Below are 26,396 nucleotides of genomic sequence, written 5' to 3' on the forward strand. Positions count from 1 at the left end.
GAATTACTTGGGCCCGGTCGCACTTGATCTTCTTCAGCACTCTGGGCAGAAATGGTACAGACGGAAAGGGGTACAGGAGGCTGCAATTCCACTCATGACGAAGAGCATTGCTGAGAACGTGTGCTGCCTTGGAAACTCAAAAGAGCAGAACTCCTGACATCGCACATTCTCTTCAGTGAAAAACAGATCTAACCAAGGCTCTCCCCACTGCTAAAAGAGACCTTGCACCACATCCAAGTGAAGACGCCATTCGTGATCCATCATGCACCGGTGGCAGAGTTTATCCGCCCTGGCGTTCAGGGAATCTGCCAGGGGATGAACCACCAGGGATATGGCATGATGTTCCAGCCATGTCCAAAGACGAAGAGCCTCTTGACATAGGGTCTACAACCCAACCCTGCTCTGTTTGTTGCACTACCACATTGCGGTGGTGTTGTCTGTGAACACCTGCACTACTCTTCCTATGACAGAAGTAAGGAATGACTTCAGTGCAAGACGGATCGCCCGGAGCTCCAAAAGGTTGATGTGGAGACCGGACTCTGCAGGAGAACAGAGACCCCCGATCTCCGCCTCTCCCAGGTGGCCGTCCCATCCCAAGAGTGACGCATCCGTCACTACTGTGAACTCTGGTTAGGGAAGGGAGAGGGATCTGCCGCTGACCCAATCCTGGTTCATAAGCCACCACTGCAACTGACGTGCAGTCCCTTCCGAGATCTGGACAACATCGGAAAGATTCCCCTGATGCTGTACCCACTGGAACTTCAGGTCCCACTGAAGAGCCCGCATATGCCATCTGGCATGATCCACCAGCAGGATGCGGGAGGCCATGAGGCCCAGCAGCCTCAGGGTCATTCTCACCAAAATCTGGGATCGAGGCTGAAACATCAGTATCATAGATAGGATGCAGGCCTTTGTACTTCTTGGGAACCAGAAAGTAGTGGCAATAGCAACCATGACCTACTTCTGGCATAGGAAATCTTTTGACAGCACCCTTGGCCAAGAAAGCTGTAACTTTTCGGCGGAGAAGGGCCAAGTGATCCTGCGACATGCGATGGAAGGATGGTGTCATGGAGAGAGGGGGAGTCTCGAAGGGGAAGGAGTAGCCCCTTCGGACTATCTGCAAAACCCAACTGTTCGGCGTGATGTTTTAACAGTGGGGGAAATGATGGCGAATCCTACCACCCACTGGGCTCTGGTGGCCCTGAAAGGTCAGACTAAGAGTTTGGAGGCTTGCAGAGGGGAAGGGGGGGGGGGGGGGGTTATGGGTGGACTGGCCTGCCTGCTGACCCCCATACTCGCGTTGCTGGGTCCCACGTCCTTGGCCACTCATAGGCTGGGTAGCTTGCGTGGCCCTATGACTAAATTCGGAGGAACATGGTGGGGCATCCTTTCCGTACCCACGAAAGGGTGGGCCAAGAGGTTGCCGCGAGGCCCAAGGATCTGGCCGTAGCCCTTGATTCCTTGAAGCGTTCGAGCGCTGAGTCCACCTTCTCACCGAACAGGCGACGGCCATCAACGGGCAGAAGGGTGGATTGGACATCCGCCGAAGAAACCAGACGTCCTCAACCAGGCATAGCTCTTCGAGGCTACTGATGTGCAAACCGTTCTGCCTAGAGATTCGGCGGTCTCCAGCCCACAACATATGGTGAATTTAGCGGCTTCTTGACCCACCGCCAGTGCACAGGTGAGAACGGCCCGGGCCTCCTCCGGGCACTGTGGCAGCACATGCGCAACCATACGCCAAAACGTATGGGTATAACGGCCCAAGAGGCATGGGGTGTTCACTGAGCTGGCGGAAGGAAACATCTTCCCAAGGTGGTCCAGCTTGGATTCCCTATCTGGGGGAGCAGTAGGGAATGTCCCGTTTGAAGATGAGGCTTGGACCACCAAGCTCTCGGGAGTCGGGTGTTGGGAGAGGAACAGTGGGTCACCGGGGCCGGGCGGTGGCATCAGGCAATCATCCTGTCCACAGGAGACCCTGTGCTGGGCTTGGCTTGGAACAAGTGTCCAGAAGGATGTCGGTGAGGGCTTCATTAAAAGGCAGCAGGAGCTCCGCAGAGGCTGCCACCATAGGAAGCTCCAGATCCAAGGCCTCAGCCGCTCTACGCAACACCTCTGCATACGAAGCTCCCTCCTCCATTGCCACGGAGGGGGGGGGGGTGACTTGGGGGAAGGGGAGAGCATGCCATGGTCTAGGGAGGTATCCAAACCACTGGCATCACCCAGTTCCTCTCGCCAGTCCTGGTCTTCAAGCTGGTCAGCCAAAGGGTCTACAGACCCCTCCTAGTCCTCCTCACCCTCCTCTGGTTGTCACTCAGGGCGGTAGGGAACACCAGGAATGAACAACACTACAAAAATGTACCTTCCGGTGACGTGGAGCGACGTCGGTGCAGCATCATGTCGAACTCCGGGTGTGAGGCTGGGGTCGGCGCAGGTTGGGGGCAAAACCGGCAATCAGCAGTGGGGAGAGTACAGTGAGGTCGACCGGCATCGATCCAGGCCTGGATCTTTGGGGGCCCTCGGGCACCGGAGCCACTAGCATGAAAGGCCCAGGGTCCCCAGCCGAGTCCGCGGGGCCCGAAGGCACACCTGCAGGGTCGGGCTGCTCAAAAATGCTGCGAATCGCTCAAAGCTGGGCAGGGAACGCTCCAGCTCAGGGAAAGGGAGGGAAGCGCAGACCCGTCCCAGAACCAGGCTCCGAAGACGAAGCGGGCGAGCGACAATTCTCCGGGTCCCGCGTTGCGTCAGCCGATGGACATGGAGAAGGCGGAGAGCGACAATGCTTCTTCGCCTTCTTCTTGTGCTTCAACTTACCCGAGGAGTGCGAAGACCTCGATGTCGAGTGTTGGTGGCTCCGCGACCGGTCCCGAGACCTTCCTCTAGAGCAGGACCTCGAACGGCGTGGAGCAGACTGCCCGCCTCCAAGAGCTTTCGGGACCGCTTTCGCAAAGACTTCGGATTCATGGCCCGCCAGTCGGTGCACAACTTTGGGTCGTGGTTGGGCTCCAGCCACCAGAGGCATACGAGGTGCTGATCCGTGACAGGAGTCACAAGGCTTGAAGCAGTTCCAACGATGTGACATCCCTCGTGCTACCAGGAGTCGATAGACTCAAAAAAGACGTTGAAAAAGTTTAGTCAAAAAGTGACTAAGGGGCAAGCTCTCTCCGGATCTGTGCTGGCTGGTACCGAAAAAGAAAGAACTGACGTCAGCACGCAGGGGCAGCATCTAAGTAGACACCGCAACGTCATCCCGCCGACCATGACGACGGATGCAGTCTCGACCGGCGCCACCTACCGACGCGCAGGGGTGCTGCTACAGAAAAATTATTCGGATCCAGTCTGACATGGGGGTAATTCTAAGGTAAGGGATCTATAACTAATGGTCTCTTTCAGATCAATGGTTTACATTGACATGGGCTAGATGCAGCTTCGGGCTACAGCTTTTCAGGCCTGCTGTGGCAGTCATAAAGTTGTGCTATTAGAGCTACATATGAAGGTAGAAAAGGACTTTTTTAAAGAGTCAGGTATGTCAATTACAATCAACCGCTTGTCAGACTAAGTGTTTAGCAGCATCCCACTGCTCAGAGTTAAACATGCCAGTAAATCCAGTCACCTAAAAACAAAAACTCTGGGAAGATCACAATGCAGACACCAGAAAGTAATGGTTCTACAGATCCAGAATGCTTTGAAAACAGTAATGGAGTTGAAAAGCTCTCTAGCACTACACTAAAAATATTGAATTATCCAGCTAGAGAAAAAGCTGGTATAAGGAAGGTGATTTAGCAACATTTGCCACTTTGTGTATTTTTAAATGATATGATTGGTTAAATATTAATAGAGATTTCGGAGGATCTAATTTTACATTAAAGAACTAAAGTTCAAGTAGTGGCACACATTTTACTGATTCAAATCTGTGGCAAATACATTGTGTAATAATCAGAGTTTGCAGTCTTTTCCTCAGCACAGTATTTAGAGCCCTGTTTTTTTCTCCTGATAAAGAGTCACTGAATACTAAATATGTTTTATGACTTACAATTTAGCAATTTGAAAATGTTTAATAAAACATTTAAGGATATTATTTACCCTGTAAGCATCTGTTCTTGGTCTGCAGTGCTGCAGATTCACATTCTTTGCATACTCCTGCCATCTAGTGTTGGGCCCGGATGTGTGCAAGTTGTTTTTCTTCGAAGAAGTCTTTTGATCCACAAAGTAGAGTGACTCCTCTTGGTGATAATGTGCATGAGTATTGACTCAATTGTTCGATTGTTTTCCCGAAGGAGAGTAAATTAATTGTAAGTAAAGAGATGTCCATGCATTTCAAAAGGTAACGGATCAGTAACGGCCACATGAGTCCTGGGAGGATGGTGGGCGCAAGTGAATCTACAGCACTACATGCCAACAGATGCTTGCAGGGTAAGTAACGTAATCCATTCAAGGCATGTGTGGCTTTAGATACATATGCTTTGCATAGACTGCATAACAGTGCATGGGAAAAGCGGTGGCTAAACTGTGGGTGGTGACCTACATTAGCTTGTTGCAGTGCTAGAACAGCCGCACAAAAATGCTGAAAGCGCTACAGTTAAGTCTTGAACCTTCATCATATGAGCCAGAGCTACGTGGACCTGTCAGTTGCAATGCCTAGTCCCCCTGTCCAGCATAAAGCAGTTTTGATCCCATAGAATTAGGTGTCTTTTTACCTTGATCAGTCTATCCACTAACACCTTGGCCAGAAGTTTAACTTCTGTGTTAATCAGCGAAATAGGCCTGTTGGAGGCTCATTCTGTCTCTAATTTCCCATATTTAGGGAGGACCACCAACTTGGTCAGATGTTATGTTATGTTATGTTATGTTAGCTGCATTTATTTTGCGCACAGCTGCTCCAGCGAAGGAGCGTCCTGGCGCATGGAAAAGATGAACATAACACAACGCGGAAAAAAATAGGTGAGAAGTCAACATAAGAAAATTAAAACAAGTGGGTTTTCACGGCCCTGCGAAATGCTAGAAGATCCTCTAAAAGGCGGATTTCCAAAGGAAGCGAATTCCAGAGAGCCGCAGCTCTCACACGGAAGGAGCGGCCGCCCATCCGGCTAAGCCTGAAACGCGGGGTGACCGCAAGGGATTGCCCTAGGGATCTGAGGGAGCGAGTCGGGACATAGGGGGATATAAGGTTATTGAGGATCTCAGGTGCCGATCCTTTTAAAATTTTAAAAGCAAGGCTGAGTGCCTTAAAATGGATTCGGCTTTTCACTGGTAACCAGTGTAAGGACCTCAGAGTGTTGGACGTGGGACATGACCTCGGCAGGCCCACCACTGCTCTCGCAGCCGTGTTCTGGACGCGCTGCAGGCGGACGATCTCAGCTTGGTTAGCTCCCAGCAGGAGCGAGCTGGCATAGTCCAGCCGGGAGATGATCGTCGCTTGGATGACCAACTGTCTCGTCGGGGCATCAAAAAATTTAAGCACCGGCCTCAGTCCGCGCAGAACACCAAAGCAGCATGCTGCCACTCTCTTAGTATGGGTGGTAAAACATAAGGTGTGGTCGAGCCATACTCCCAGGTTTCTGAGCTCCATCACCGGTATGGGGGCAGGCCCGAGCTCCTGAGGCCACCAATTGTCCCCCCAGCAGTCCGTTCCTCTTCCCACGATCATCACCTCGGTTTTTTTTGCGTTCAGCTGGAGACAGTTGTTATTCATCCAGCTGGCCACCTCTCTCAGCCCATCTCGGAACCTGGGGGCATCCAGTTCGGCATCCCCGCTGATCGTGACCGCTAGCTGTGTGTCGTCGGCATATGAGACCATAGTAAGGCCCCACTGCCTGGCGACATCAGCCAGCGGCCGCACGTAGAGATTGAAAAGCGTGGGACTCAGCGAGGAGCCCTGGGGGACCCCCAGGTCCAACTGATGGAATTTGGACTGGAAAGGAGGGGTGGCAACGCAGAAGGAACGGTCGCTGAGGAAGGAACGGAACCACTGCAGAGCGAGGCCACAAATGCCAATGTTCTCCAGGCGGTGTAGGAGGATGCGATGGGACACTGTGTCAAAGGCAGCGCTAAGATCTAATAAAATAAGCGCTGCCGTTTGACCTGCATCCAACACACTCCGCAGATGTTCCACCATTGCCAGAAGGGCGGTCTCCGTGCTGTGCCCAGCACGGAACCCATTCTGCGTAGGATCGAGAACATTGGCCAGGGCCAGATGCTCAGATAAGGCTAGGTTAACATGGGCCTCCATGACTTTGGCCGGCCAGGGAAGCAATGAGATCGGGCGATAGTTTTCCGGTTTTAGAGGATCCAAAGATGGTTTTTTCAGGATCGGGGAAACCACCGCCTGCTTCCACTTGGCAGGAACAGTGCCTGAAGTCAGGGAGAGATTGATTAATGAACACACTGCCGTGCGCCCCTGAAAAGACGGATGCAGATCATATGCACTTACCCTTTTCTGAAGGGCCTCTCTATACATGTGAAACATACTTGGGATTACACCAAAAGTGTTGCGTTAAAAAAAAGTTCAAGAGACAAGGCATTGGCCCTGGCATGTCTTTTATAACCTCTAAAATCTCCTCTTCCACAATGGGAAGGATTAGAGCCAGTCTTCTGACAACCTAGCTGTTGTCAAGTTACAGAGTATAGGCCTTTCTATCTCTAGCCAAGCTATTCCCGTCTCTATATAATATCTGGGAGTAATTAGGGAATGCATTTATAATGCTTTGGGTGCAGGAAAGCTCCCTAAGCATCAGGTCTTGTACGGTGGAGACAAATCTAACCTCTGCATCCCCAATGTTAAGCCAATACATTAATTTGCCAATCTCATTTCCCGCTTTGTATACTCTATGGTGAGCTGGGACCCAAGCTAATTCAGAAGAGTATAATAGTTTGGCCTTCCGCCTTTTTCTCTACCGATAAAGGGCGAAGATGCTGGGACACAGAAGTAGGATAATCTAGACTACTTCTTAAGTTGATGTGAATATCTGTTGGATGATTTAGTCACCAAACATCGAAGCTGTCAATTTCAGAAGGGAGATACCCATCAGTGATGTCACTGACCATGTCATGAATGATGTAATATGTGACATCATCAGCAGTGGATTGCGGGCGCGCGAGTTATAGTGAGTACAACTAACTATAACGGGGGAATTTCAATGGTTTTGTATGAGTAAAATGTCCAGCTAACTATAACTGAAATTCACTGAAAAAAACATAGGTTTCACACCAAAGGTTTTTTAAATGCTAATTCCTAACTATAACGAGTGTGAAACCTATGGGGCCTTATTTACGAGCCCCTTGCGCCTCTGGATCGTCACTTTTTGTGACGTTCCGGTGGCGCAGAAGACTGAATGATATTTATCAGGCAGGACTAAGCCACTTTTTGTGGCGTAATCCTGCCTGATAAAAATCAGTCCCTTTAACGCAGTGTCCTGCATTAATGGGGCGTGCAATGGGTGTTGTTGGGTCGTTCCCAGCAGCATCCATGGACTTGAGTAATTTATAGCATCCTCAAAGTCAGTCTTTCAAAAATTCCAAAGTATAGGACATGATAATCCAAATCCAAATGTTTCTCAAGAAAAGTCATAAACCGTGTCCGTGGGTCATATCTGCCCAAACGCCGATATTCCGAACGATTGAAAATTACTTTTCTTGAGAAACATTTGGATTATGAGTGATGTCATTTGAGATGTCATCAGTGATGTCATCAGTGATGTCACTGACCATGTGATGAGTGATGTAATATGTGACGTCATCAGCAGTGCATTGCGGGCGCGCGAGTTATAGTTAGTTGAACTAACTATAACGGGGGAATTTCAATGGTTTTGTATGAGAGAAATGTCCAGCTAACTATAACATTGGTGAAACCTATGGTTTTTTCAGTTAATTTCTAAGGTTTTTTAAATGCTAATTCCGAACTATAACGTGGCTGAAACCTATGGTTTTTTCAGTGAATATATATATATATATTTGCATCCCCAAGAAGCAGCAACAGGCAATCCCGAGGCCTTTTAATGCATATTTCAAAAGACAGGTAATATCTACTGTTAGATATGTATCAGCAAAGAACGTTGATGGAGATTATCAATGAGGGCTCACTAAAAAATCTAAAGCTCTGTCCCAAGAATGAACCAAAAAACGACCTACGCTCTCCGAGACGGGAGGGAACCATAGATCGTGTATTTACAAGAATATACTCACAGTCCTAAGAAAAACAAACACTGATAGATTATATGCAGTCTGTTTATGAAGAAAGACAACTGTACTAACTTCTATGGTTGTGAAAAAAAGGCACTAACGGCTCCGTGAACGACGCCGAGGCGACATCGTGGCTACCTTGACCCGGAAAGAAGGAGAGACCTCGACCGGCGTTGACGTAAACACCTGGAATCGCCGCAACGCCTGTTTCATTACACGAAGAGACTCCAACTCAGAGTCCTCGATCGCCACTGGGACAGGCACTGAAGAAACAAACTATGCCGAGTCGGTGGCTATCGACGCTGCTGATAGGGGACCAACAGTACGGTACACTGTGTCTCAGAGTCTGAAACTAGAACTGCCGTTGAGGGTGAACCTGCCAGCGATGGTGCAGTTATGGCCCCTACGACCTCCTTGGGAGCCGCAAGCACTACAGAGGGAGATGAGGGTCCAAAAACCAGATGAAGACCCTCATAGTACTCCCGGTCACCCCAGCTCCAGGAAAAACGGGGAGGTGCAGGCACAACGGCGAAGTGAGAGTCCCAGCACTAGACCTTGAGACTTCTCCGCAATCCGCATAGCGAGTCGACGAGGTCATAGAATACCGGGGCTTCGATCTCTTACGACGACACTTACTGTGAGACATCGCTGGAGACTGGGACCGATTCCGTTGACCACGGGGTGAAGTTCGGTACTCCGAGAAACGCCCTCTGGACTGAGTAGAAGACCGACAAAGTGAGGAGCTGGAAGCCCGCAACAACCGTGCCGCCAGCAGCTTCATACGCCGCTCTCGCAGCGCCTTTGGCTTCAACCGTTGACAAACGTCGCAGTCGTCGGTGTCGTGGTGCGCGCCTAAGCAACACATACAAATAGAGTGTGGATCCGTACCCAATATCTGGCGAGCAAAGGCACACAGGATTTAAACCCAGGGGGCATAAAGCACACTATTTCCTGACGAAAATTTGTCACAATAGGCCGAAAAGTGGCCAGAGATACACTATTACGGATCTGTGTTGCAGCGCGGAAAAGAAGAAACTGACGCCCGCGTGCCGGAGAGGACTTATTTGGCTCCACTGACTTTACATCCGGACTCAATGTCACTGCGGAGCCATACGACACAGCACCCCAGCGCGCAGAGTTACTTCTGAAAAATTCCCAGCTACAGACTAGCGCCTAGGGAGAATTCAAAGTTGAGGAATCTGTGGCTAGATGTCTCTATCAGATAAGTGAATCAGTGTGTGCTTGGCTTCCGCTGTCGCCAGTTCCAGGTGAGGGGGCATTAGGGGAGTCCCTCTCTGTCATGACGTAGACCAGTGACGTCAGGATTCCACCAGAGAAGGCTGACCCCCAGTAGCTCACTCCAATTTCTTCTCTTCCTGGGGGGCGACAATCGCTCCCACGCCCTTTTTGGAGATTCAAAGAAAAGGGATGTTCCCCAACACAGCACCTTCAGTTTCACTGGGTACAGCAGTACATAAATAATTTGCATGGCCTTGAATTCTGTTTGGCTTGTGCTTACTTTGTCGCTGCACCTGGGCAGTATAGCCTGGAAAAATTAACACCTTGGCAGATCCTGTTTTTGCCACACTGCTTTCAGTGTGGAGTCCTGACCAACACAGTTTAGAGCATGCATAATTACAGGACTTGGTGCAGGTCCTACGTTCTCCTCCATCTGTCCCTCACTGGCGGGGAAACTAGCTATTCACTAACTCACTGCAGCACCAATCAGGCCCTTACCGTGGGTCCTAAGTCCCCCCCTATACTTACAGCATCCACCCTCAGGCAACGGACCACACCAGTGCCCTGTGGCCACCCAGTGAGACAAGGCAAGATTTGAGAAAAGGGAGAGATGGAGTCTGTGGGAGGCAGAGGCGGGCTCCCCTGGATCTCAAGGCCCCCGTGAGAGGAGACTCGAGCAAGTTCTACAATACCGCGTGGTCCAAATTTGTAAGGCTCCTCCAGGGGTGCCTTTTGCCACACGCAGCACACTTTTCGTCTTAAGCCATAACGAAAAGTGCTAAAGCATACTATTTCCAAAGCAAAATTGTAGCTATTTAATGCAAAAATGTTGAATACAGATCTATGCTTGAGTGTTCCTATCACAAATGAACTTTGGAAAAGTCTGGCAGGTGGAGCCTCAGGGAAGGGCGCAGGGTTTCTGTCACTCCATCTCACTGGCAAAGGTTTCGTTGACATAATGAGGCGGATGGGATGTATACACATTGTGTTTATATGATACCAGTCAACACACTAGAAGCTCTACTATTCAATCTTATGTACCTAGGTTTCCCAGCCCGACAACAGCCAACATATTCAAACATGTTAATCTATGAAAGATACAATGCTGGAGAACCAGTAATTGAAATCCATGATTATAACTCACATAGTATTTGATGGCCATAAGACAGCAATGTGTAATGCCAGCACTTAAAAAACAGCCAAAATTGCTAATTAAAGTGTACAATGGCCAAATATAACTGCTAAAAAGAATGGGACAGAAGTGAAGCCATGTAGGACTCTCTAAATAGCCATGAGCAAGTCTAGGACCAGTACTTCAAGAAGTAAGTAAGTCAACTAATGCAGTTTCAAAAATTCCAAACTATGCTAGTAATATGATCAGAATTGCATGGTCAATGGTTTCAAACAAGAAATAAAAATCTAGTGGTACCATCCCACAAGGTTACCTTTATCTTGCTTTTTTCTGAGATTGTCTGAGCTGCTAGGGGTAAAGGCCATCAGGCTCAAAAAGCATACCATCCAGCTTTCTCTCAGGTTATGAGCAGGGAACTCAATTTTTCTTTCTTTTAATTAGTCCTCTGCTAAAGACCCTCTTTCTGAGCCTCTCTAGGAAGCAGAACAATCAACAGTTTCCAATCATTTGACCTGTTCATCAACAATTTCGTCTTCTTCAAGGAGGAGGAACTTTCTATATGATGTATCCTTGCAAGACTGCACTTTATGAGCTGCCTAATGTATAGGCAGAGGATTAGAGGCATACTAAACAGCCATTCTTGTATTGTTACATACAATAGGGCGTCTACAGTCAGTGCTTTTCAAAATACAAACCACCAAAACGTCATGCCTATGGAGGTCTGGGATGTGGCAAACCAGCTAAATCACTATGCTTGAAGGGTGTTCCAATTACATCTCAATTTATTGCAGTACAAATACCATCCGAACAGTCAGATTGAAAAACTGTTCATATCTTACTGCAAATAGGTGAAGAGAAAAGCACACTTGCAAAACACATCAATTTTAGCATGTTTCTTGAAGAAGCACACCAACCAAACTGTTCACACTGAATGCATGCTTCATCCTGTTAAAGCAAAGGCTTCTCTAGGCTAACTGGTCAACGGATACTTTAGTTTTTTTCTATTTAAAATAAAAATACTTACTTTTGCGAAACGCACAGCAAAAAGCTTTTTGTATTTTAAATCCATCAGAAGACTACTCATAAATAGCTGATGATACATGCTTCGAGCACCTGAAAGAGAGAGAATCTCTTTAGTGACAATTCAATGCTATACTTTACAACATGTTGTCTTGCTTTTCTCTAGGGGTTGCTAACTATAAGCTACGCTCTTTGATTTTACTGTTCAACTACTTAGTTTAAACCATAAAATACTGTCTGTCACCAGTATTGCCTGTCTTCGGATTGCCACCGAATTGACAACATATGTTTATTTATACGAGCTCATAGTGCACATTCAACCCCAGGGTATCAGCATGCTGTGCAGAGAAAAAGTAAAAATGTTTCAACTTACATCATGCTTAACCCAGGCAAAACACCTTCACAAGCATAACAGAGGCAAGAAGCTGACAAAGGTGGTTAGTGGACAGACAGAGGGAGGAGATGAAGCAAGGACAAATCAGGGTTTAAGTAGGAACAGGAAGGACTGCTTGAGGAAGTCAGAATAAAACTGAAGGCATAAATACAGAAGCAAGCAAACCAATGGAAAGAGAGGAAGAAAGGCAAAAGTGAAGGCAAATCAGAGGGAAGACGTTCAGGGGAGATTCAATCCTGTTTTTTGCAAATGATCACTGGTTTCGGTGGCTTTCAAGGAGGAAAATGTTTTGTCTTTTCATGAATAATGAGTAGAGATTCAGACTGTAAATGTTTCACCAGAAGTGAGTTCCAAATTCACGTGGCAGCTGCTATTGAGTTTTGTGTGGCTGTTCTTCAGGTGTTGAATTTCCGTGTTTCAAATTTAACATTCCATAGGATTTTTAAACTGACTTTATTGCCAGAACTTTTGAGCGAGAATCTTAAATAGAAAATTAGTTACTTAACCTGTAATTCCAGTTCCCAAGCCTAGATAACTTTCATAAATTAACATGCTTAAATCATTCCCCAGTATCAGGCTGGGAATCCCCTGCAAGTTTAAACAGCAGTAAAAAGAGTTAAAAATGGCCACAGGCACAACAACAGTGGTGTTAACAAACAAACACACAAATGTGTTATTTTTGTAGCACGTCCACCTTATTTGAAACAACCCAACCGTCAGCTAATGAGGTGGATGTGATAAGTGCCCTACTCAACTGGAGGCTAACATAGCTCAGATTTCATAATCTTATATGAAGGATACATATAATAGAGAGCCTTTGACCAGGGAAGATGGAACGTTTTATGCGAATTTACACAAGATACCAATAGTGAGAAACTGGAGTTAGAGGGAAGCAACTCCTATACAGAATTTAATGTGATAAAAGGTAATCATATATAGTGAGAGTCAGACAGGACTTTAGGCATGAACTGGTGGTTGGAGCACAACTGCCTTTATATCCTTTGTGAAGTGAAGGTATGGTTCTTTATTGTGAATGCTTGAAGCTTTCCAACTATCCTTGCTGAGGTAAGAGTTAGCAGGAATGTAATTTTACATGAGAGGAACTCGAGATGTGCTCTATGGATATACTCGAAGGGTGGTAACATCAGTTGACCAAACAATGTATTCAGCACCAATAATATTGGAGAGAGTCTCACTCGGGAAAAAAGTCCATCAACAATTATTTGAGGATTGTCTGGGAGAAGGACGACAAATCATGGGTTGTCCTCCAAAATCTTTACTTTGAGCAAAGCAAACTCGGTTTGAGCATTATTTGATAACTTCTTTGACTAGGTACAGTAAGTACATGGGGGTTAAGACATTCATCCATACACCAAACACAGAATGGTAAGTCCTTAGTTGTTGTAGGCAGTGTCCTTGTGCCAGTATTTCCCTGCAGTCCGCAGAGATGTTGACATGTTAGTCTGAGTGACTTACATTAAAGGTAGAAAACCTCTCAATTGTGTCTGGAGAGGAGCTTTGGATGGCTCCTGAACTCTATTGAGGGATACTGCGACAGTCACAGAACCAGAACTGCAACAGCCACTGTGTGACAATCAGTATTAGTAAGCAGTGCTCTGCTCTGACCGCTATGAACACTCTGGGAATGAGGAGAAAAGGCAGAAAAGTGTAAGCGAAGATGCTTGATCATGTGAAAAAGCCCTAGGCCACTCTGTCAAAAGGGGGTGGAACACGTTGGCTGAACACTATGTAATTGTTGAAGCAACTCAAAATGAATAAAGGAGCATTATTTTTCTCTATATTGTATTTGTTCTTTCTTATCAACTTCTGAAATATTGTGCCTTGTATTACAAATGGTATTAGGTGAACGCACATTTATAGGGGCTAGTATTTCCAAACCTTTGCAAACACTATAACCCCACCAGTGAGCAGGGTTGCCTTAATCAACAGCATGGAAATGAGGGAGCACATCAAGAGGGAAATGTGTCCACACTAAATTAGGCCACTTAGAAGAACTTCAGGGTGCAGGGGCTCCTCCTTCACTTGCACTTATTTAGTGATTAGCTAGGGAGTGTTAGATTTATTTGTTTGGATTGTTAAACTGCTGTTGGATTCATGAACTGCCCCTTGCGCCTCGGAACTCTGCCTTGTCTTCTAAGTAGAACTACGACAACTATCTCTTTAGCCTTCGCAAAGTTCTTAATAAATCTTGAGGGAACCTTTGTTTCGGTTCAGTGCCTCAAGATATAAATCTTTAACTACTGCGTACTGAGCATTGGGACAACAGAAGTCTAACAACGATTCCCCTGGCACAAGCAAGATAAAGGTACTGTACCATTGATAAGTTGCCAGTTTACTATAATGCACATATCGCTAAATTGATTTTTGGGTATTTTTTTTTCAGTTTCTGTCGAATGTTGCCATTCATGTGAAATACATGTAAAATTGCATTCAATTGAAATTGATTAACAGCACACAGAAACAGTAGTCTTGTGTTCAATATTAAAGAGTAGTCACTCGTAGTATACTGCAGAACACCCAAGAGAGCCTCCATTTGACAAGACAAGCTTTGACACTAAAACCGGACTGTTGAATGTGCCTTCTCTCACACCTTATCTCTGGTCCACCCCTCTTCCCCGTCAGTATCAAGCATAGTCTAGGACATGTTCAGCAGTGTTGACAGGAAAGGAGAGTGGTGGATTTCATGTTGTTCCTACAGCAACATTCGGATCTACAGGTTAGTGGTAACTGACGCCTTGGTCAACTTCACATTTTATGGATAGTAAATATTGGGGGCCTTATCTACTGCATTTGTTGCAACCTCCCATGAAATCTTTGAAACACCTGGAGCCACTAGGGAAAGTGGAGGGAGCACATCTTTATTGCAGGGCTCTTTGTGAGCATGCCGCCTCCATTTCAGTCGAGATACTTTGCAAGATGTAGTCTGCGCATTTTCCAATCGGGGTGTGCCCATTGAAAGGCATGTCAAAGATTTCTGACTGTGCTACAGTGCACAAAGAAGTTAACCTGAGACAGCATTGTCTCCCTACAACCGCTGCTCTCGCAAGTTGCTAAAAAGCAGTATTCAAGCCAATAGGTTCATTAGTAATGGAAGGTGAAGCGTTAGCCCCTTTAGCATCTCCTCTCCTGTCTTCAGGAATTAAGTACAAAGAGGCGCAATATCATGCACCGCATTAGCCGGGCAGATCGGCTTAAAATTATTAGTGCATTTGCTACCTTTATGGAAGTGGTCACCAGTGAGCTCACTCAGCAGCCACCTCCCATATCTATCCAAAGGAGCATAGGCTGGTGTTACATGACTCCCCGACTGCCTCTGAGCAGCCGGCGTAATAACAGTCTGTTTTAGGATGACCAGTTAAACATACTTATGCAGAGAAGGATGCCATGTATGCACAGTGTCTATATAAGCGTCAGTCCTTCTATCCAAATATGATATAGGTTAGGCTTGGACTTAGTTGTCTTTCTGGGCAGTTCCATGAAATCATAAAAGAAAAACTGCTGCTCCCCTCAGAAAATTGGAAGGTCAAACTTTGCCGCCCCTTTAACAGTGCATGAAACCAACCGATGTCCGTTGGAAAGTCTGGTTGTGGGGCAGACCGTGACTCCATTCTTGTGCAAGAATAATTTATTTGCTTCTTCCATGTTTTTGGGTTCACCATCGACCTCTTCCTCCATGAATTCGCCTTTCTTCTCATCTAGCTTAAATTCATGGTTGCTAAGAGTAGAGCCATCTGGCATCATATAATTTAGCTTTGGGCATACCCAGCTGGGCAGCGTCGATGGATATATGTTTTTGTATAGTTCCCATCTTTTGCTGCAGTTTGGTCCTGAAGTCAACTGGCACCTGCAATATTGGAGGTTTATTCTACTGGTGCCTATGTTCATACGACAGCCCACAGTCTCTTTGATGGACTTTAGACGGAAAGTTTTGAGGTTCAGAATGCTGATAGTTCAACTGAAAATCTATGTCCGCTTCGTAGACTCCTTAGTCATATTTTGGAATGTAGCACGCATACATTTGTGCAAGACATTATGCTCTATCTGGGACTTAATCTTGGTCACTGCCGTCAGTCTCCAGCTCAAAGACTAAGATATGCACAAGTAACTGAACAGTGATCTTCAATGGCGAGTGTGAATAGGCTGATGTTGCCTCAAAGGATGGCAAAAGAGGTGCATCTATTGTAGTTGTAGTGTAGTTCCTACTCAGTCAGTACGTGCATTCTTAGTCTCATCAGATTGTAGAGAAAAGGAAGAGACGGGCGTGTTCAATAAAAGATGTTATTTATTGATCAGTCTCTTTTCTCGTACAAGAGAAATGGATCGATATTATTGCAATACTTATGGTTAAGTAAAGTGCATACATTAAAAGCAGAAGTATAAAATAATACTGTAAAAACATTGATATGGTTTCTAGGCCATATGAAGGTTTAAAATGAATAAGATATATTACATACACATATACATTTGACTAATCGTACTCAACTGGTGTTTCTAACTACGCCTACCCCGTGTACCTGACCTAAGTCTAATGCGTGGGCGGGAATAGAAAGTTACAGTTTAAGTTAAGTTTGTTTTGCCAAGTGACTGACTAAAGAATTCTCTGCGAGGGGTTATTCAGTTCTGTACCTGGAATCTAGGATGGATGAGGGATGGTATCTCTCGTCTCTGGTCTCGATATTCCAGGCTGCCTGCGAGGGCTACCCGGAAGCGCCGGAGCTGGATTTCTCGGCAGGAGAAAAACGGCTTCTCGTTCTCAGCGCGTCAGGAAGGCGGGGCTGCGCCAGCGGGGTCTGCTCTGCTCTGGGCTTCGGCAAGTCTGGCTGCTCCGTCCTCGTCGCCACCGCGTGTGTTTGCATAGGGCAATATCGGTAATATTTATACCTTTAAGGTGCCAAGATTGACGTAAGGATGGACATAGATACGTTAATAAGGATGTCATACGACCAGGTCGTTAGCACATTCTTTTGCTGAAGTTCTCGGTGAAATCAAAACAATGGCCGCAGGGTTTTTCCCAAGGTGTCATAGGTTTGATTTGTTTTGAGAACTCCGTATGCCTTATCAGGGGCTGGAGGAATATCGCTTGTCTAATTAGATGGCAAGTGTTATGACCTAATCAGATAACACGCTCCTGTGCCGTAGTGTGGCTTTATCAGATAACGGTTCCTGCATCATGGGGGTTTTCTGCCTCATGGGATGGCTGCTAGTTAACTTGTTAGTTTGTTAACCAGAATAGGGTCAGGAATAGGGGGATCGATACAGAACCTATAGGAATACATCACACTGTCATCATCGACAAGGCAGTCAAAGGTACTTTTAGTCGTGGACGGTGTGATTGTCATCAAAGTTACCATCCACAAGGAGATCGATGTCATTGTTAACATGGTCACCAATGGTGCGGTCCTCGGCTACATCTTCGAAGCCGTTGAAGGAGCGTTACTTGACGACTTCACTGGCGAGATGTTCGTTAACAGTGATACGATAGATAATGGATTCTTCATCGTTGATCACACAGTCTTCTTTGATGTTTTATGGAGGACCAATGACAGGATATCAGAGGAGCTAGAAAGTCACACCATTTTTTGTGCAGGCTGATCTTCTCCTTTTTCTACGACTTTTCTAACAAAGGTTTAGATTTGCCTTCTTGGTGACAGGTGGAGGCGTTTTAGTAGTGAACTCCACATCAAACAGCTCCATATGCTTTTCCAAGGGCACCGTAGAGGAAATGTTTGGAGGAGTACTTATAAATGAATCAAAGAGTTGAGGGGGCATCCCCTTAAGGGAGGGATTTTGTTCTTTTTGAGAAAAACTAAATTCCCAGTCTTTGTATTTTTAAGGGGGAAAAAGTACTTTAGAACAGGACAGTTTATCGATGGATAAAGACTATACAAACACTAATTGTGTGGATCATTGCTATAAATCTTTTGCTCATTGTCTGTCGGAGCAGGACTTGAAGTGTTGAGTTGTTCTTTCTCAGACATGTTGAAAGTTGGAGGTGGCTCCTTGCTCCACCAACCTCAACATGCAGCAACATATCAGCAAGGCAACAAAGGGAGCGAACTTCCAGATCAATACTCTGAGGAAACTTAAACCCTACCTCCCAGCCAAAGACTTCCAAACAGCAGTACAATCGCTAGTCATCCCACGTATTGAATACGGCAGCACCGCCCTCTGCGGACTCCCCCTAACTACTACCGCAGCACTAAGAGCTTCGCTGAATGCTGCAGCGAGACTCATCACTGGGTCAAAAAAGCACTCCCACATTACCCCTGACTTGAAATCCCTAACTGGCTGCCTTTTGAAGCCAGAATACAGCTGAAAATCGCCTGCATGACACACAAGGCGGTACACCTAAACTCACCCGGCTACCTCGCTCAGAAACTGACAATCTCTGGGGGAACTAGAAACACGAGAGGCACAAACAATCTTCTGCTGAAACCTCGAAGATTCCGGAAGGAAAAAACTTACAAGCGCTCCTTCTCAGGATTGGCGCCTAGGATTTGGAACTCACTCCCTCCCGAAACCAGGCTTATCTCTTCCACTACACTCTTCAAAAAAGAAGTAAAAGCTATCCTCATGGCTAAATACACTTGATCTATCATCTCGAACTCAGTCAACACCTTGCACCGATCTGTTTTGCATGCTTGACTCATTTACTTATTTGTATGAGTTGTTTTATTACTCACGTGATGGCTTGCAGCCACCTATTTGTACTATGTGATCTATTGATTTATTGTTTGACTATGTTCCCTCATGTACCCCTCTATGTAAAGCGCTCTGATATCTGTGAAGATCTTGTTCGCGCTATATAAAACTTTGAAAATAAATAAATAAAATAAATAAATAAAGTCTTATAAATCCTAGAAAAAAAACACAATTTGTGGAAGCTGAAGCTAAAACTGGCTGAAGCCTAAGAAAGATGAAACGGAAGTCACAGCCTAATAACAGCAAGTTTTGAGACTCGTTAAAGTGAAGCTCTGACCTAGTACAACCTCACAAATCATATGCAATAGAAATGGTATAGTTTCTTACCTGTAATTCTAGTTCTCTCGTAGGGGTCTTTCTAGGATAGTCAGAAGCGATGAATAGTCCTGCCCATGTGTGGGGACCCTGGAGCACTTTATCCAAACTATGTTCTAAAGTGATGAAGCTCGCCTTTCTTCGGGAAGGCCTTGAAAAGTCACTTAAGAAAGTCATAATGCTGCCTAATTGTAGGCTACAGTAGTCACAGTTCTTTATCTTGGAATGGCAAAAGAAGAGACTGTGATTACATATGATCTCAGAATATATATTTTTTGTAATGGCACAGAAAAAGAACCTACACAAACCCCTTTGCTATGAAAAGACAGATATGAAAGAGTGTCTGCCCCTGTAGCCCATAGGCTGCCATTAGAAGTGTAGAAAAAGAAAGCTGTGCCTTTAAGAGCAAAGAGACCACCATTATCCCATCATGCTCAGCCAGAGGCAGTTACCTCAGTTCTTTTTGAAGGCTATAGTAAACTGATAATAACAGAGCATGAGATTATGTGTCCCCTCCACGGGGGAGGAGGGAGGGCTGCCTATGACTATCATGGAAATACCCCTACGACAGAACTAGAATTACAGGTAAGAAACTATAACTTCTCTCGTAGGGTATATCCATGTATAGTCATAAGTGATAAATAGAATAGCAAGCTCATCCCCCCTAAGGGGGTGGAGTAGACAGAAAACTACCAAAAATGAAACCCTGTTATGAGAATAGATTTCTGAGGGATGCCTGTCCTACTTGCGCATCTGTTCTAGCATCAGTGTCCAAGCAGTAATGCCTGGTGAATGTATGGATTGACCTCCATGTAGCTGTCTTGCAAATATCCACTAGAAGAATATCCCTCATTAGGGCAGCAGTGGCTGCCTTGCCCCTGGTAGAGTGAGCTTTGGGCCTACCAGAAAGGGATGTATTGGCTAGTTGATAGCAGCAGAGAATGCAAGAGATAATCCACCTAGAGATTAACTGTTTAGAAGTCGCTAAACCTGTGCGGACTGGCCGTAATTGATAAACTGTTGTGAATTACAATTGGCCTTAGACTTGTCCAAATAGAATTTTAACACCCTTTTCACATCCAGCGAATGGAGAGCCCTCTCCCATGGAGACGAATGGTTGGGAAAAAACGTGGGTAAAGGGATAGTCTGGTTTACGTGGAAATCTGAGACCACTTTAGAGAGAAATTTAGGATGTGCATAACACTACTTTAGAGGAGTGGAATACTGTGAAAGGTTCATGAGTACAAACAGCCTGAATCTCACTAACTCTCCTCGCTGACGTAATGGCGACAAGGAAAGCGGTTTTCCATGTGAAAGGCTGTAATGAAGCTTTGTGAATGGGTTCAAAGGGAGCAAGCATAAGATGAGACAGGCCAGCATTCAGCTCCCATGGAGGAGAAGGGCGTCTAATGGGAGGAAAACACTTCTTTAACCCTTCTAGGAAATCTTTAATGACTGGAATCCTAAAGAACGATTTGTGAAGGACTTTTCCTATATGCCGTGAGATCAGACAGGTGGACTCTGATTGAGGAGTATTGAAGGCCAGAATTGGCAAGATATAATAAATAAGGGAGAATAACTTCTTCCTGGTAAGACGTGGGATCAAATTGGTTGGAAGAGCACCAAATACAAAATCGCTTCTATTCAAAGTATAAGCTGTTCATGTAGATGGTCGCTTTGCTTCCTTTAGAATGTCCATAAAGTCCTGAGAAAGGTTTAAAAAAAGGCGAAGTTGCAGCATTTTTTTGTTTTCTTCTGTGGCCAACAGATCTACAGACGGTGTGCCCCACAAATTGAAGATAATTTGCGCGACTTCTTCGTTCAGTACCCACTTGTGGTTTTCGCCGAGAACCCTGCTGAGAGCGTTCGCATAGATGTTCTATTCCCCTGGAAGATGCGCAGCTACCAGCGTTAGATTCCTGGCTATGAGCCAGTGCCAAATCGATTGGGCTTCTTGCGACAGGGCTCTGGATCTCGTTCCCCCCTGCTTGTTCAGGTAGTACATTGGGGTTGTATTGTCCGTTTGAACAAGCAGATTGTTGGTCGTGAATGAAGGATAAAAAGCCTGGAGTGCCAGGTGTACTGCTCGGAGTTCTACAAGGTTGATATGATACTTCTGTCCTCTGGGGGACCATTGTCCCTGTATCTGTAAGTGATCCTTGTGGGCTCCCCAACCGAGCAGTGAAGCGTCTGTGGCCAAGATCTGTGTTGGCGGAAAGGCATTCCGCTTAGGAGATTCTTCTGGGAACACCACCACTTGAGAGATTCCACAGCATGAATTGAGGGGGTGATCATGTCCTCCCAGTTTACTTAGAACTGGATCCACTGGTCCTCCAAGCACTCTTGGAAAGGACGAATGTGAAAGCGAGCATTGGGAGTCAGGAATATGCATGAGGCCATCGAGCCGAGGAGAGAGTAGACTGATGGATGGGTTATCCACTGAAGAGTGAGGCATTTTGGGAGAATGGATAACCGTTGTTCCTCGAAGGAAACACATTTTCCTGAAACGTTTCGAGGGTAGCTTCTAAGTAATGTAGAGTCTGAACTGGATAGGACGTGGACTTTTGAACATTGGCATGTAAACCCAAGCGATGGAGCGGACCGGATGTCGGTAGGAAATGCTTTTGGGTTTCTGTAAATGTGGATGCTTTGATCAGCAAATCGTCCAGGTAGGGCTATACAAAGATTTTTTTGTTTCTGAAGGTGCGCTGCCACCACTGCCATGTATTTGGAGAATGTTCTGGGTGCTGACTTGAGGCCGAATGGGAGAACCGCGTATTGGTAGAGCTTATGTCCCACGACAAACCTGAGGAACTTCCGATGGGACTTAGTGAGAGGAATATGAAAATAGGTGTTGTGTAGATCTATCGAACAGAGCCAGTCTCCCTTTTGAAGTTGAGGGTAGATTTGGTGTAAGGCTAGAATCCTGAATTTCTCCTTCCTGATCCACTTGTTCGTAATCCGACGGTCGAGAATCGGCCTGAACGCTTGTCTTTTGCACTAGGAAGTATCGGGGTAGATGCCTTGACCCGGTCTGTTTCGAGGGACAGGTTCCACTGCTTTCTTGTGGCATAGAATGTTGACTTCTTCCTGTAAGAGCTTGAGGCGAGACACGGACACCTTCAGAGGAATGGAAGGTGGTGGGGCAGTGAATCTGAGATGATAGCCATGTTTGACAATATACAAGACCCAGGCATCTGTTGTAATGTTTTGTCACTCTGCCAGATAATTTACAATGCTTTCCCCTACCGGAGTGGGTAACAGAACAGGGGGAAAAGGGAGATTCAGGATTTCGCAGTAGCGGGTTGCTGTCCTCCCTGGTTCATTTGTTGGGAGTTACGACCTCTCAGCGGTTTGCGCTGCAACTGGTACAGCCGCTGATATTGTTGAGACCTGCTTGACTGCCATTGAGGGGTTTGAACGCTCTGTGCAGATAATTGCCGGTAGTAAGGGCAGAATGAACGTCGTTCTTTAGATTTTTCTAGCCCTACCGCTTTTAAGGTATCCATCTCTGTTTTCATTCGTGCCATTTCATCATCGGCGTGTGAGCCAAAGAGGGTGGAGCTAGAAAAGGGTAAATTTTTTTAGCCGTAACTAGGTGTCTGGCTTCAGAGATGTTAAAAGCAGCTATGTGTCATAGAGAGATTCTGTGGCAGTAGCTGTAGGCAGCTAGAAGAGAGGAGTCCGATGTCGCGCTGATTACTTGTTTGAGACCATAGCCCCCTCCTGAACGATTTCTAAAAAATCTTGCCTATGTTCTTTGGGGAGGTGGTCAGCAAAGTGATGGATTAAATCCCACAAGGCACGATCGTACCCTAAGAAGGATGGGGCACTGGCTGCTTTCATGAACGTAGCAGCTGTGCTGAAGATCTTGCGTCCTGATGAATCCACTTTTTTGCTCTCCTTATAAGGGGGAGAAGAAGCAGATGGAGACGTGGCGTGAGACTTTTGTGCCGCTAAAATCACAACTGAATCAGGAGGGGGGTCAAAACGTAAGAACGGGTCCTGTTCCGGGGGTCAGTACTTTTTTTGGTGCCTTGATGGTGCTGATTTTGCTGTGCAGGTGTAAGGAACAATTCCATGGCTAGGTCCAGCAGACCTGGCACTAGAGGAAGTAATGTATTAGAGGCTGTGTGTTGATGGAGCGTCTCAAAAATTACAGACATTGATGGAGTAGGTGTCTGCATAGGTATGTTCAGTTTTGTTGTGCCGAGAACCAGGAACTCTTGAACGGTATTGATGTCATCAATCGGGGAGGACCAAGGTTGGTACGAATACGACAAAGTAGGAGAATAGTCTCTGGTAGATGGCGACGTATCTCTATGGTGCTGACGGCGTGAATCTGATCTGGACCTGCGGTAAGAGTGGCGCAGTGAGTGTCGTGATCTCATGGAGGAGCGTGAGCGACTATGTCGAGATCGACGGAGCGATCTTGAACGTGATCAACTAGGAAATGGTGTGATCGGAGGCACCCCAGGAGCAGGGAGAACAGTTGCAGGTACTATTGGAAGTACTGGGAGCTGAGGTAGTGGAAGAGGAGGCGGAGCTGGGGTAGTGGAAGAGAAGGCGGAGCTGGTAACGCTGGAAGAAGTTGCGCTGTGGGAGCAGCTGGGTCAGGTGCAGTAGATACCGGGGTGGGAAATGCAGTTATCTCCACCAATGACAGAGATCTTAATTGAGAGTCAGATTAGGAGTAGATTCTCCTACTTTTGGAGGATTTTCCTCTCCTTGACTTAGATTATCTCCTCAATGTCGATCTCTGTCGTCAACTGGCCTTTGACGACGACCTGCTCCTCGACCCCTGTCCACTTGACAAAGAGCGGCCTCTCGACGTCGACCAATCACGTCTTCGACGTTTCGCTATCGACATCGATCTTCTACCTCTCGGCGATGGCGAGTCGGTATGCCTCGACGTCGACACCTTTCTCAGAGTCGGTCACCGGTGCAAAGTGGTTCTTGCTTGAGTAGTTCTAGACTTTGAGCATCGACGTTTCCGCGACGTCGCGACAGTCAATGACAGCAAGCATCTTGCGCTGTACCTCCTCTCGACGTTGACCGCCTCTTCGTCGACCGGGACCGAAAGCGTTTTCTAGGTGAAGAACACTTCTCAGACCTCCCACATCCGCTTGAGGTTGAGGTAAGAGCTCTGGTGGTAGATTCACCAACCCTTCGCTCGGAGGTCCCACTAGCTACTTGCTGTTTTCTCCTCTCTTCCCAGCAGGCGAATCTTCTCCCTGTCACGCAGGGTACGTCTTGCAGAAGTCACAGAAGGCAGGAAGATGAGAGGAAGTTAAACACAGAATGCAGACCTCGTGAGGGTCTGTTTTAGCTTTTTTTCTGCAACATCTAGGACATTTATTGTAAAGAGTTGGCATTTCAAATAGGAAAAAAAGCCTCTTTCCTATGAGAAAAATACGTTGCTCCACAGAGAAGGACAAAAGACTTTGAGTGAAGCAAAAACAGTGAAGAAATAAAGTTTTAAATTGAAGAAAAATGGTTGAGCTCAATGCTCCAAGGGTCCTGTCTGAAGGAGCCAGAAAAAACAAGTGAGGTAACTGCCTCTGGCTGAGCATGATGGGATATTGGTGGTCTCTCAGCTCTTAAAGGCACAGCTTTCTTTTTCTACACTTATAATGGCAGCCTATGGGCTACAGGGCCAAGCACGCTTTCATATCTGTCTTTTCTTAGCAAAAGGGTTTGTGAGGGTTCTTTTTCTGTGCCATTACATAAAAGACATATTCTGAGAGCATATGTAATCACAGTCTCTTCTTTTGCCATTCCAAGATGAAGAACTCTGACCACTGTAGCCTACTCTTAGGCTGCATTATGACTTTCTTAAGTGACTTTTCAGGGCCTTCCCGAAGAAAGGAGAACTTCATCACTTAAGAACATATTTTGGATAAAGTGCTCAGGGGCCCCGCACATGGGCGGGACTATTAATCGCTTATGACTATACATGGAAATCCCCCACGCGAGAACTGAGCTACTGTGTAATATAGGGGCAGAAGAGACCACAGCAAGTCCACCTCATTGGCTGAAGTCTCAGTTGATTCAAATGAGGTGGATGTGCTACTAAACTAACACTGTTGTTGGACCTATTCCATTTCAACATGGTTTGCTGCTGTTTAACATTACCAGGCCTTCCCAGCCTGACAAATGGAATGATTTAACCGCATGCGTGCGGGCGGAATTCCGCCCGTACGCTGGGTTTTTTTAAAATCGCACTTTACGTGACGAGCTGGGCTCGTCATGAGCGTGCTAGCAGGCTACGCCATGACGAGCCCAGCTCGTCATGAGCGTCGAAGGGGTTAAGTATGTGAATCTTTGATCCAATGCTGGGGTACTTGGTTTGTAGAGACAATGTTTTGCAGTAGAAAACAGCCATTATGAATGCTAGTCTAGCCTCAAGTGGAATCTAGAGCAGGCGTCTGAGAACCTGGGTCATAGTCTCATATTTTGTTGTACCTGATAAAGAGTTAGGCTCCAGACAGCATGACAGCTTTGACTGGAGCAAATAAGTGGGCAAGTAAACCAGGTAGGAAGGAGCTGCCGATGTCCATTTTGGATAACAGCAGAGACCGCACCATCTGTCCAACGTCACTAGGATGAAGGAACGGGCTAAACATTTCAATGTAGAGTTGCTCTGGCTGTCGAAGCTACATACTCATGGGGGCCAGAGTGGGATGTGAATCCGTTTAAGGGCCTAATGATTTAACCTCCTTGTTAGGTAGAACATTGATTTTGTTGTTTCTAAGTGCAGAGAGAAATTCATCAGTAATTTGATTAGGAGGTGTTCAGTTTTCTAACAATTTAGCATTAGGTTTTCTGCAATCCTTTCTTGAATTTTCACTGCACTGACTTTACTGTGGTTAAGTCTTCAGAAAATAACACCTCTAGGTAAAGTTGGGTATAATCTGCACATTAGTGAATTGCAGCACCTGATCTCTCCATCAGGATTCTCAGCGGTTCCATGTAAAGACTGAACAGTACTGAAGCTAGAATGGAAGCCTGGGAAGTTCTACACATTATAGGTTCATTCTGGATGGCAACTACCGGTTCATACTATTTGTTTTGGTTGATGACGAAAGAGCTAAATGATCTAAGGTCTTCACCTCCGATGCCCCTGCTGGGCTCCAGGATAAGTAAAAGCTGGCAGTGACCAATCATGTCAAGAGCTGCAGTAAACCCCAGAATGTCTAGCATGCATGGTGATCTGACATACAGTGGATATCTAGGTTTTAGGGTGGCAGTTTCCCCTACTACAGCCACTTTCATACCTCAATTAGTAAGGGACAAGGAGATTGCTATCTTCAATGTGCATGTTCAAATGGATAGCTTTTACTAGCCAGCGGATGCTGGTCACACGTAGATAGCTGATTAGGTACAGTTTGAGCA

General features: G+C 46.2%; 1 protein-coding gene across 2 annotated transcripts in view; it reads right to left on the bottom strand.

Annotated features, from left to right (window-relative positions):
* The window catches only part of UBR2 (ubiquitin protein ligase E3 component n-recognin 2), a 1,610,484-nt gene that overhangs the window by 1,354,041 nt on the left and 230,047 nt on the right, over positions 1-26,396 (bottom strand). For both annotated transcript variants that reach the window (XM_078649714.1, XM_078649715.1), the window contains exon 10: positions 11,574-11,662. In XM_078649714.1, the coding sequence (XP_078505840.1) occupies positions 11,574-11,662 (89 nt within the window). The remainder of the gene's footprint in view (positions 1-11,573; positions 11,663-26,396) is intronic.

This window comes from Lissotriton helveticus, chromosome 6 (assembly GCF_964261635.1).
Source record: "Lissotriton helveticus chromosome 6, aLisHel1.1, whole genome shotgun sequence".
NCBI classification, from domain to species: Eukaryota; Metazoa; Chordata; class Amphibia; order Caudata; family Salamandridae; genus Lissotriton; species Lissotriton helveticus.